At 40.5% G+C, this 13,416-nt stretch overlaps 1 protein-coding gene across 1 annotated transcript in view; it reads right to left on the bottom strand.

Moving 5' to 3' along the window:
* Positions 1-13,416, bottom strand: part of LOC122687097 (ATP-binding cassette sub-family C member 4-like) — a 330,146-nt gene that overhangs the window by 162,774 nt on the left and 153,956 nt on the right. The window contains exon 10 of the mRNA XM_043892537.1: positions 1,054-1,143. Within this exon, the coding sequence (XP_043748472.1) occupies positions 1,054-1,143 (90 nt within the window). The remainder of the gene's footprint in view (positions 1-1,053; positions 1,144-13,416) is intronic.

Below are 13,416 nucleotides of genomic sequence, written 5' to 3'. Positions count from 1 at the left end.
AGGTATAGAGAGACTTCTGCTCTGCTAGGCAGGCCTACGCCCAGGCACAGCAGGAAAAAGTTACAGAAGAAAGAGACCTCCACCCCAATTCCCAAAAAGCATCTTGAGTATGAAGTCTCTCAAGGGGGAGTTGTTAGGGAAAACACACTGCCTGTCCATCCACCTAATGTTACTCAGATCTCAATATTCGACTGTCCCCACAGATGATATAAAAGACCCATGATTGGGCCTTCCATAGAAACAAAGACAGGGGAGAATGTGAGGCTGCCAGGGCTAACACCACGACAGGCAGCCTGGACCTAAGTTTCGGTTTCCCCTGAAATGGTAAGATTCCCTACCCCCATCAGGCTGCCTGGAGCCAGCCAATCAATAAGGGCCCAGTAAGAAAAATGGAATCTATCAGGGGAGAGCTGAAAAGCCTGCAAACGCCTAAGTTTGAACAAAAGCCTGTGAAAATTTGGACCAATAAAATTGCTTTGCAAACATGTAACCAATCTGCTTAAGCCAGCTACCAACTGCTTAGGCTCACACTATAAATTTGTATAACAGTTCGGGCTCGGGGCTCTCCAACCCCGCACCACTGCGTTGGATGCGGCAGGAGCCCTGACTTGAGTCAGCAATAAACTTCCCTTTTTGCGAGTTGCATTGTCTTGGAAGCCTTCTCTCTTCCCGCTCGGGGATTCGGACATCGGGCATAATACTGTGCCCATGAGAAAACTATGCCAGGCCTCTCCATACTCTTCTCAGCAAGTTTCGTGGCAATCATCACAATCCTTACCAAATATCTCTTATATGACATTATAAATTATAAGGAATCAATACACTGTGTACATGTAAAACTTTCTGAGAATCAGGATGGATGTGTGGGACCAAAATTGAAGCAATGCAGAAGTGGATTTCACTGAAATTATTTTACTATTATTCAATTTCAATAAACTATCCTGTTTAAAAAACAAACAAACAAACATTGTACACACAGCTTTGGGCTCAATTCTGAGAATTTAATAGGGACTGTAGTGTTGCATCAAGCTGCCAAGAGGCACCACAACTTACCTTTCCTGCACCCACAGGTCCGACCACAGTTAACAGTTCACCAGGTCTGACAGTAAAGGAAAGGCCTTGTAGGGTTGGGGTTCTTAATTCCTGCAAATTAAATTTTATGAAAACATACCCATTTCAATAAAGTAAAGCCAAATGCTACAGAAAATGAAGAAAATAATATAATATTCATTGATATGCAAATTAACCCACATTTTTCTCCTGCCTATTTTAAGACATCCTGTCCTAGAGGCCTTTTCATCCAATCATATCTCTTTGGGAGTTTCAAGCAGCTTTAGTTGCCTTTAGACACCCACAGATTTTAAGTAGGTGAAATGACAAGGCACCTGCATGAAGTAAAAACTTCATGATGCATATTAACTTACTAAAATAATATACTTTATATTCAGTATGTGAAGTTTTTTAATCATTTATAAGTTTTCACTCTGACCCTTGGCTTTAATTGACTATGTCTCATTAATCTCCACAAGGGAGCTACATAGGTATATGGCAGACCTGGCTCTTTAAATAATTTGAATCTCCACTAATCTCTCCATTTTCACTTGATAAAGAAAGAATCTCAGTAATGCTCAGCAAGCAAAGGAGCACTTTATACAAAGAAGTCATTCTCAATACGGGTTGGCAAAAAAGTCTGTTCAGTTTTTTTCCGTAAGATGGCTCTAGTAGCACTAAGTTGTCTTTAACTTTATTCAAAACGATGTTGTTAAGACTGTATTATGACAGTTGTCATATCAGCATGCATTTTAAAAAACTTTTTAAAATTTGTGAATTTTTGCATAGCCATTTTAATATCAAAATAAAAAAGCAACATTTTGGCACATTATGCTTTACTATCTCTCTTTTTTTTTTATTGCTTTACTATTTCAAGAGAGGTAAAAATGCAACTTAAATGCAGAGAAAGATTTGTGCAGTGTATGGAGAATGTGCTGTGATTGATCAAATGTGTCAAAATTGGCTTGCAAAGTTTTGTGCTGGATATTTCTTGTTGGACGATGCTCTACTGTTAGGTATGCCAGTTGAAGTTGATAGAGGTCACATCCAAACATTAAGAACAAACAATGCTATACCATGCAGGAGACAGCTGACGTACTCAAAATATTCAAATATTTCATTCAAATTATTGAATGGAAATTGTTTGCACCAGCTTGGTTATGTTAATCACCTTGATATTTGAGTTTCACAGAAGTTAAGCAAAAAAACCCTTCTTGACCATATTTCTGCAAGCCTTTCTCCACTTAAACATAACAGAAACATTCCATTTTTAAAACAAGTTGTGACAGGTGATGAAAAATGGATACTGAACAATATTGTGGAAAAGAATACATTGCAAGCAAGTGAAATGCACCACCACCAACCACACCAAAAGCCAGTCCTCATCCAAAGAAGGTGATGTTGTGTATATGGTGGAATTGCAATGGAATCCTCTATTATGAGCTCCTTCAGGAAAACCAAATGATTAATTTTAACAAATACTGCTCCCATTAGACCAACCGAAAGCAGCTCTCTATGAAAAGCATCCAGAATTAGTCAATAGAAAATGCATAATCTTCCATCACGGTAACACAAGACCGCATGTTTTTTTGATGACCAGGCAAAAAACTGTTACAGATTGGCTGGGAAGTTCTTACTGATCCCCCGTTTTCACCAGACATTGTACTTTTGGACTTCCATTTCTTTCAGTCTTTACAAAATTCTCTTAATGGGAAAAATTGAATTCCCTGTAAAACTGTAAAAGGTATCTGAAACAGTTCTTTTCTCAAAAAGATAAAAAAATTTAACCCAAAATTGAGAAAAATTGAAAAGTTCCTGGTGAAAATTAAAACTGTGTCTTTTATTTTTACTTAAAAAACAAAGAAACTTTTTAGCCAACCATAAAAAATCTCCTGTAAAAGGCAGTCAAGGCTCTAATCTCACTAGAGCTCTAACTTAACACCAAAACCAACAAAAACAAAAAAGGGAATAAGTGTAAAGTATGACATCATGGGTTACAGTGATAGCCCTAAATTTTACACCTATTACATGCATTACCTGCCCTGGCTAAACAGGGATAACAAAGCACTTCTGTTAAAACAAAACAAAACAAGACACACACACACACACAAAAAAAACAGATGTGCTGTTGCATGCACAATCCAACACAAGAGCAAATGACAGAGTACTCATCATGCCACTCACAAGTTGTATTTCTGAGTAATCTGTAAATTCTAAGGTAAAGAGATTTAAGGGTGTGTGTGTGTGTGTGTGTGTGTGTATATATATATATATATATATATATACATTTACATATACTAAGTATTAAAAAAACTTCTCAATAACTGCTAGTTTTTTCTTTTTCTTAAGGGAGTGATCACATGTGATTAGCAAAATGCCTGAAAGGCTAAAGGAACAGGATCTAGATTAAAAGTTTGGAAAATCTTCTAAGTGAAAAATTCCTCTGGAAATAACTGAACTGATTATGGAACAGTCACTTTCTAAAACAACAATTACTTGTAATCATCAAATTATACCAGATTTTTTTTATACCAGATTTTATAGGTGTACAAACAGTATCAAGAATAGAGTTTACTCCTTGGAAGAAAAGCTATGAAAAACCTAGACAGCATATTAAAAAGCAGAGATGTTACTTTGTTGACAAAGATGCATTTGGTCAAAGCTATGGTTTCTCCAGTAGTCATGTATGGATGTGAGAGTTCAACTATAAAGAAAGCTGAGCACCAAAGAATTGATGCTTTTGAACTGTGGTGTTGGAGAAGACTCTTGAGAGTCCCTTGGACTGCAAGGAGATCCAACCAGACTAAGGAAATCAGTCCTGAATACTCATTGGAAGGACTGATGCTAAAGCTGAAGCTCCAATACTTTGACCTCCTGATGCAAAGAGCTGACTCATTGGAAAAGTCCCTGATGCTGGGAAAAAAGGAAGGCAGGAGGAGAAGGGGAAGACAGAGAATGAGATGGTTGGATGGCATCACCGGCTCGATGGACATGAGTTTGTGCAAGCTCTGGGAGTTGGTGATAGACAGGGAGGCCTGGCATGCTGCAGTCCATGGGGTCACAAAGACTCAGACACGACTGAGCCACTGAAGGGAACTGAACTGAACTGATCAAGAAGAAACTAAATTTTAATACATAAGAAACATTTTTAAGCTTATCCACTCCTTTCTTCTTGCCTGACACTTAGGGTTCCTAGTTTACTACTTTTCATTTGTTTAAGACTACAAAATACAAACATCAGATTCCTGTCTGCAAATCTCAAAGTCGATCAGGGCCACACACTGAGTTCCCTCTTTGTTCAGGCTTCAGGATCAGGCACTGCTCTGTCACAAGCAGAAGGGGGCAGCACTAGATAGCTCATGGGTCCTGGGTATGTTCCCTCATGGTTATTCAGACTCAGGGGACCGCTGACTCAACAAAAATCATCAGCTGAGTCCCCCACTCTGTGTGAGAACAGTGTGAGACCCCTGCCCCGTGGAGATTTGGAGATACCCCCAAATATGCTTTAAAGATTAGAGATTGAGATCAATTTCCATCATTTCATGAATGAGACTTGTGTCCATAAGACCATCCCCAACCTGTCCACCTGGCTGTCCAGTGGAGCCAGATAGAGCTCATGTCTATCTCCTGCCTCCCAACCCACCAGAGGCTTCATTAAGACTTAGTTTCTCGGGGAGGAGCCAAGATGGCGGAGGAGTAGGACGGGGAGACCACTTTCTCTCCTACAAATTCATCAAAAGAATAACTGAACGCGGAGCAAACTTCGCAAAACAACTTCGGATCACTAGCTGAGGTCATCAGGCGCCCAGAAAAGCAGCCCATTGTCTTCGAAAGGAGGTAGGACAAAATATAAAAGATAAAAAGTGAGACAAAAGAGCTAAGGACGGAGATCCGTCCCGGCAACTCTTAGGCGGCATTGCTTGTAGGGTCCGGGCCTGAGTGCCCTGAGGACAATCGGAGGGAGCTTCTGTGAGTTGCCAACTTGAACTGTGGGAGACCAAAAGAGAGAGAGTAAATTAACCGGCCTGAACACACTGCCGGCCGTTCGCAGAACAAAGAGACCGAGAGGGTCCAGAGAGGAGCTCGCAGGCTGCGGACCGGCCCAGCCCCGCCGGAGGCAGGAGGCAGGGGGGAGGGGAAGGTCGCGGCGAGACACAGGGCGCAGGCACCCGACCGGCGCGGGCGGGGACTGGGGCTGGGGACGCGGAGGGCAGAAGGCGCACGCACGCGACTGGCGCCAGCGGAAACTGAGACTGGGTCCGCGGAAGGGAGGGGGCGCGCCACACCTGGGGAGAGTGCGCCCACCGAGCCCCTGGCTGCCTGGACCGCTCTGACGGGGAAGGCACAGAGAGTGGGCGCAGCTTTTCCTTCCGCGCTTTTGTGGAACACCTGAGGGCTGGAACCTCGCGCAGCGCGGGGCGCGCTCCATATAGAACAGCCGGGAGCCTGAGCAGCACAGACGGAGAAAGCAGCGTCAGCCCCTCCCGGCAGCCCCAGCCCATCCCCGCGGCGCAAGCCTGTCCCCACAGCGCCAGCCTCTCCCTGCAGCACAAGCCTCTCCCTGCCCCGCAGCGCCAGACCTGCCCCGCAGCGCCAGACCCTCCCCGCAGAGCGACGGAACTAGCTACCTGAATAAGAGTCCACCTCCGCCCGCCTGTGTCAGGGCGGAAATGAGGCTCTGAAGAGACCGGCAAACAGAAGCCAAATAAACAAAGGGAACCGCTTCAGAAGGGACTGGTGCAACAGATTAAAATCCCTCTAGGAAACACTGACTACACCGGAGGGGCCTGTAGATATGGAGAAGTGTAAGCTGGAACGAGGAGCTATCTGAAACTGAGCCGAACCCACACTGACCGCAACAGCTCCAGAGAAACTCCTAGATATAATTTTACTTTTTTCTCTCTTTTTTTTTTTATTTTTTATTTTTTTTATTTTTTTAATTTTTTTCTTTTTTTTCTTTTTTCTTTCTTCTCTTTTGTTTTCCTTTAAAATCACCTATTACTCCCCCATTGCTCCTTAACTTTCATTTCCACAAACTTTTACGATTTTTTAATTAGGGGGGAAAAAAAAAAATTTTTTTTTTCTTTTTTTTTTTTTTTTCTTTTTTTTCTTTCCTTTTTCTCTTCTATTTTCTATTTTTCTTTTTCTCTTATTCCTTTTAAAGTCCTCTAGTACTTCTCTACTACTCCTTAATTTTCATTTTCAATACACTATAACCTTACAAAAAAAAAAAAAAAAGAAGAGAAGCCCTATTTTTAAACCGAAGATTATTCTCTCCCAATCTTGACTCTCTGTTTTCTACCTCAGAACACCTCTATTTCCTCCTTTCCCCTTCTCTTCCCAATCCAATTCTGTGAATCCTTGTAGGTGACTGGGCTACGGAGAACACTCTGGGAACAGACAGCTGCGTAGATCTGTCTCTCTCCTCTTGAGTCCCCCTTTTTCTCCTCCTGTTCATCTCTATCTCCCTCCTCCCTCTCCTCTTCTTCACATAACTCAGTGAACCTCTCTGGGTGTCCCTAACGGGGGAGAATCTTTTAGCCATTAACCTAGAAGTTTTCTTATCAGGGCTGTATAGTTGGAGAAGTCCTGAGACTACAGGAAGAATAAAACTGAAATCCAGAGGCAGGAGACTTAAGCCCAAAACCTGAGAACACCAGAGAACTCCTGACTAAATGGAACTTTAAGTAATAAGTGACCGTCCAAAAGCCTCCATACCTACACTGAAACCAACCACCACCCAAGAGCCAATAAGTTCCAGAGCAAGACATACCATGCAAATTCTCCAGCAACGCAGGAACATAGCCCTGAACATCAACATACAGGCTGCCCAAGGACACACCTAACACATAGACCCATCTCAAAACTCATTACTGGGCACTCCATTGCTCTCCAAAGAGAAGAAATCAAGTTCCACGCACCAGAACACTGATGCAAGCTCCCCTAACCAGGAAATCTTGACAAGCCAATCGTCTAACCCCACCCACTGGGTTAATCCTCCACAATAAAAAGGAACCACAGACCTCCAGAATACAGAAAGCCCACTCCAGATACAGCAATCTAAACAAGATGAAAAGGCAAAGAAATACCCAACAGGTAAAGGAACATGAAAAATGCCCACCAAGTCAAACAAAAGGGGAGGAGATAGGGAATCTACCTGAAAAAGAATTTAGAATAATGATAATAAAAATGATCCAAAATCTTGAAAACAAAATGGAGTTACAGATAAATAGCCTGGAGACAAGGATTGAGAAGATGCAAGAAATGTTTAACAAGGACCTAGAAGAAATAAAAAAGAGTCAATTAAAAATGAATAATGCAATGAATGAGATCAAAAACACTTTGGAGGGAACCAAGAGTAGAATAACGGAGGCAGAAGATAGGATAAGTGAGGTAGAAGATAAAATGGTGGAAATAAATGAAGCAGAGAGGAAAAAAGAAAAAAGGATCAAAAGAAATGAGGACAACCTCAGGGACATCTGGAACACTGTGAAACACCCCAACATTCGAATCATAGGAGTTCCAGAAGAAGAAGACAAAAAGAAAGGCCATGAGAAAATACTCGAGGAGATAATAGCTGAAAACTTCCCTAAAATGGGGAAGGAAATAGCCACCCAAATCCAAGAAACCCAGAGAGTTCCAAACAGGATAAACCCAAGGCGAAACACCCCAAGACACATATTAATCAAATTAACAAAGATCAAACACAAAGAACAAATATTAAAAGCAGCAAGGGAAAAACAACAAATAACACACAAAGGGATTCCCATAAGGATAACAGCTGATCTTTCAATAGAAACCCTCCAGGCCAGAAGGGAATGGCAGGACGTACTGAAAGTAATGAAAGAGAATAACCTACAACCTAGATTACTGTATCCAGCAAGGATCTCATTCAGATATGAAGGAGAATTCAAAAGCTTTACAGATAAGCAAAAGCTGAGAGAATTCAGCACCACCAAACCAGCTCTTCAACAAATGCTAAAGGATCTTCTCTAGACAGGAAATGCAGAAAGGTTGTATAAACGTGAACCCAAAACAACAAAGTAAATGGCAACGGGACCACAACTATCAATAATTACCCTAAATGTAAATAGGTTGAATGCCCCAACCAAAAGACAAAGATTGGCTGAATGGATACAAAAGCAAGACCCCTATATATGCTGTCTACAAGAGACCCACCTCAAAGCAAGAGACACATACAGACTGAAAGTGAAGGGCTCGAAAAAAATATTTCACGCAAACGGAGACCAAAAGAAAGCATGAGTCGCAATACTCATATCAGATAAAATAGACTTTCAAATAAAGGATGTGAAAAGAGACAAAGAAGGACACTACATAATGATCAAAGGATCAATCCAAGAAGAAGATATAACAATTATAAATTTATATGCACCCAACATAGGAGCACAGCAATATGTACGGCAAACGCTAATGAGTATGAAAGAGGAAATTAATAGTAACACAATAATAGTGGGAGACTTTAATACCCCACTCACAACTATGGATAGATCAACTAAACAGAAAATTAACAAGGAAACACAAACCTTAAATGACACAATGGACCAGCTAGACCTAATTGATATCTATAGGACATTTCACCCCAAAACAATCAACTTCACCTTTTTCTCAAGTGCACACGGAACATTCTCCAGAATAGATCACATCCTGGGCCATAAATCTAGTCTTGGAAAATTCAAAAAAATTGAAATCATTCCAGTCATCTTTTCTGACCACAGTGCAGTAAGATTAGATCTCAATTACAGGAAAAAAATTGTTAAAACTTCAAACATATGGAGGCTAAATAACACACTTCTGAATAACCAACAAATCATAGAAGAAATCAAAAAAGAAATCAAAATATGTATAGAAATGAATGAAAATGAAAACACAGCAACCCAAAACCTATGGGACACTGTAAAAGCAGTGCTAAGGGGAAGGTTCATAGCATTACAGGCTTACATCAAGAAACAAGAAAAAAACCAAATAAATAACCTAACTCTACACCTAAAGCAATTAGAGAAGGAAGAAATGAAGAACCCCAGAGTTAGCAGCAGGAAAGAAATCTTAAATATCAGGGCAGAAATAAATGCAAAAGAAACTAAAGAGACCATAGCAAAAATCAACAAAGCTAAAAGCTGGTTTTTTGAAAAAATAAACAAAATTGACAAACCATTAGCAAGACTCATTAAGAAACAAAGGGAGAAAAACCTAATTAACAAAATTAGAAATGAAAATGGAGAGATCACAACACACAACACTGAAATACAAAGGATCATAAGAGACTACTACCAGCAGCTCTATGCCAATAAAATGGACAACTTGGATGAAATGGACATATTCTTAGAAAAGTATAACTTTCCAAAACTGAACCAGGAAGAAATAGAAGATCTTAACAGACCCATCACAAGCAAGGAAATCGAAACTGTCATCAAAAATCTTCCAGCAAACAAAAGCCCAGGACCAGATGGCTTCACAGCTGAATTCTACCAAAAATTTAGAGAAGAGCTAACACTTATCTTACTCAAACTCTTCCAGAAAATTGCAGATGAAGGTAAGCTTCCAAACTCATTCTATGAGGCCACCATCACCCTAATTCCAAAACCAGACAAAGATGCCACCAAAAAAAGAAAACTACAGGCCAATATCACTGATGAACATAGATGCAAAAATCCTTAACAAAATTCTAGCAAACAGAATCCAACAACATATTAAAAAAATCATACACCATGACCAAGTGGGCTTTATCCCAGGAATGCAAGGATTCTTTAATATCCGCAAATCAATCAATGTAATACACCACATTAACAAATTGAAAGATAAAAACCATATGATTATCTCAATAGATGCAGAGAAAGCCTTTGACAAAATTCAACACTCATTTATGATTAAAACTCTCCAAAAAGCAGGAATAGAAGGAACATACCTCAACATAATAAAAGCTATATATGAAAAACCCACAGCAAGCATCACCCTCAATGGTGAAAAATTGAAAGCATTTCCCCTGAAATCAGGAACAAGACAAGGGTGCCCACTCTCACCACTACTATTCAACATAGTGTTGGAAGTTCTGGCCACAGCAATCAGAGCAGAAAAAGAAGTAAAAGGAATCCAGATAGGAAAAGAAGAAGTAAAACTCTCACTGTTTGCAGATGACATGATCCTCTATATAGAAAACCCTAAAGACTCTACCAGAAAATTACTAGAGCTAATCAATGAATATAGTAAAGTTGCAGGATATAAAATTAACACACAGAAATCCCTTGCATTCCTATATACTAACAATGAAAAAACAGAAAGAGAAATTAAGGAAACAATACCATTCACCATTGCAACAAAAAGAATAAAATACTTAGGAGTATATCTACCTAGAGAAACAAAGGACCTATACATAGAAAACTATAAAACACTGATGAAAGAAATCAAAGAGGACACAAACAGATGGAGAAACATACCGTGTTCATGGATTGGAAGAATCAATATTGTCAAAATGGCTATTCTACCCAAAGCAATCTATAGATTCAATGCAATCCCTATCAAGCTACCAACGGTATTTTTCACAGAACTAGACCAAACAATTTCACAATTTGTATGGAAATACAAAAAACCTCGAATAGCCAAAATAATCTTGAGAAAGAAGAATGGAACTGGAGGAATCAACCTGCCTGACTTCAGACTCTACTACAAAGCCACAGTCATCAAGACAGTATGGTACTGGCACAAAGACAGAAATATAGATCAATGGAACAGAATAGAAAGCCCAGAGATAAATCCATCAACCTATGGACACCTTATCTTTGACAAAGGAGGCAAGGATATACAATGGAAAAAAGACAACCTCTTTAACAAGTGGTGCTGGGAAAACTGGTCAACCACTTGTAAAAGAATGAAACTAGAACACTTTCTAACACCATACACAAAAATAAACTCAAAATGGATTAAAGATCTAAATGTAAGACCAGAAACTATAAAACTCCTAGAGGAGAACATAGGCAAAACACTCTCCGACATAAATCACAGCAGGATCCTCTATGACCCACCTCCCAGAATATTGGAAATAAAAGCAAAACTAAACAAATGGGACCTAATGAAACTTAAAAGCTTTTGCACTACAAAGGAAACTATAAGTAAGGTGAAAAGACAGCCGTCAGATTGGGAGAAAATAATAGCAAATGAAGAAACAGACAAAGGATTAATCTCAAAAATATACAAGCAACTCCTGCAGCTCAATTCCAGAAAAATAAATGACCCAATCAAAAAATGGGCCAAAGAACTCAACAGACATTTCTCCAAAGAGGACATACAGATGGCTAACAAACACATGAAAAGATGCTCAACATCACTCATTATTAGAGAAATGCAAATCAAAACCACAATGAGGTACCATTACCCACCAGTCAGGATGGCTGCTATCCAAAAGTCTACAAGCAATAAATGCTGGAGAGGGTGTGGAGAAAAGGGAACCCTCTTACACTGTTGGTGGGAATGCAAACTAGTACAGCCGCTATGGAAAACAGTGTGGAGATTTCTTAAAAAACTGGAAATAGAACTGCCATATGACCCAGCAATCCCACTTCTGGGCATACACACTGAGGAAAGCAGATCTGAAAGAGACACGTGCACCCCAATGTTCATCGCAGCACTGTTTATAATAGCCAGGACATGGAAGCAACCTAGATGCCCATCAGCAGATGAATGGATAAGGAAGCTGTGGTACATATACACCATGGAATATTACTCAGCCATTAAAAAGAATTCATTTGAATCAGTCCTAATGAGATGGATGAAGCTGAAGCCCATTATACAGAGTGAAGTAAGCCAGAAAGATAAAGAACATTACAGCATACTAACACATATATATGGAATTTAGAAAGGTGATAACGATAACCCTATATGCAAAACAGAAAAAGAGACACAGAAATACAGAACAGACTTTTGAACTTTGTGGGAGAATGTGAGGGTGGGATATTTCAAAAGAACAGCATGTATACTATCTATGGTGAAACAGATCACCAGCCCAGGTGGGATGCATGAGACAAGTGCTCCGGCCTGGTGCACTGGGAAGACCCAGAGGAATCGGGTGGAGAGGGAGGTGGGAGGGGGGATCGGGATTGGGAATACATGTAAATCCATGGCTGATTCATATCAATGTATGACAAAACCCACTGGAAAAAAAAAATAATAATAATAATAAAAAGGAAAAAAAAAAAGACTTAGTTTCTCTTCAAAACTTCCAATGTCTTTGCCTTTCTCCCTCCCAAGGGCCTACTCACCCATGACCTAACTTGACAGCCCCTAACTACTAATGACTCTGCCAAGGTGCACAGTCTTTCCATAGGCAAGTCCAGGACAACACAATAGGGTGTTCTGTACAACTATGAAAGTTGTACAGAAATCTAAGAACATGTTCTTGGAAGTTCTTGGAAGAAGAACAAAACATCTTAGTTTATAATGTTGCATAGTTTGATATAAGAGAAATTTAGTAATTGGTCATATGGTGACTCAGAAGGTAAAGAATCCACCTGCAATGCAGGAGACCTGGGTTTGATCCCTGGGTTGGGAAGATCCCCTGGAGGAGGGCATGGAAACCCACTCCAGTATTCTTGCCAAGAGAATCCCCACAGACAGAGGAGCCTGGTGGGCTACAGTCCATGGGGTCACAAAGAGACACAACTTAGCGACTGAAAAACAACATAAAAAGTATGTGTCAACATTTACATAAAGTTAACATAATGGAATTTTAGTGGTGCTTTCCATAAATGCTTCAAGTGGATTATGACAAGAAATACCAAGCAGGAGGCAAATCTACTCTATTAAAGTAGGGTAGGTCAGGCACCTTGTATGAGTTCCCATGTGCAAAAGGGGTAGGGATGTGGTTGTATATGTTTGTTCTATATATTTATATAGAACATACTACTGTCTTGGTGGTGGAGATGAAAGGTGCTGAGTCAGAAGTAGGTGAACACAATGCAGGTGGCACAACAGAGTCACTGGCATGAAGTCTACAGAGCCTGGACATTTGCTCTGTGGTCCCCACTCTGACAGCAGCCAGGCTCCCAGACTCTGCTCTGAAGGGTGGACCCTCTGGTAGAGGTGTCTCCTCCCTGAGTCCTTCCAGTCCTGGGGCGGGAGAAGCTTCTTGCCTTTGCAATCGCTGAGCTGCATCATCCACCACTGCTCTGCCCTTTTCTGTTCTTTCATCTCCTATGTAACTAATTTCCTGCATGGAACCCCCTCTCCCCTGCTGCAGGTTTGGTTCTCCTGATTAATCCACACTGATACAGGAGGATGTACACAAAAAACTATAAAGCCAGAGGTGGGAGGAGACTTTCAGTTGTCTGTAACGGGGCTGCACTGGGAGTGAAAACT

Source organism: Cervus elaphus, chromosome 30 (genome assembly GCF_910594005.1).
Source record: "Cervus elaphus chromosome 30, mCerEla1.1, whole genome shotgun sequence".
NCBI classification, from domain to species: domain Eukaryota; kingdom Metazoa; phylum Chordata; class Mammalia; order Artiodactyla; family Cervidae; genus Cervus; species Cervus elaphus.
Note: the sequence above shows the minus strand (reverse complement) of the source record. Positions and strands in the feature narration are given on the sequence as shown.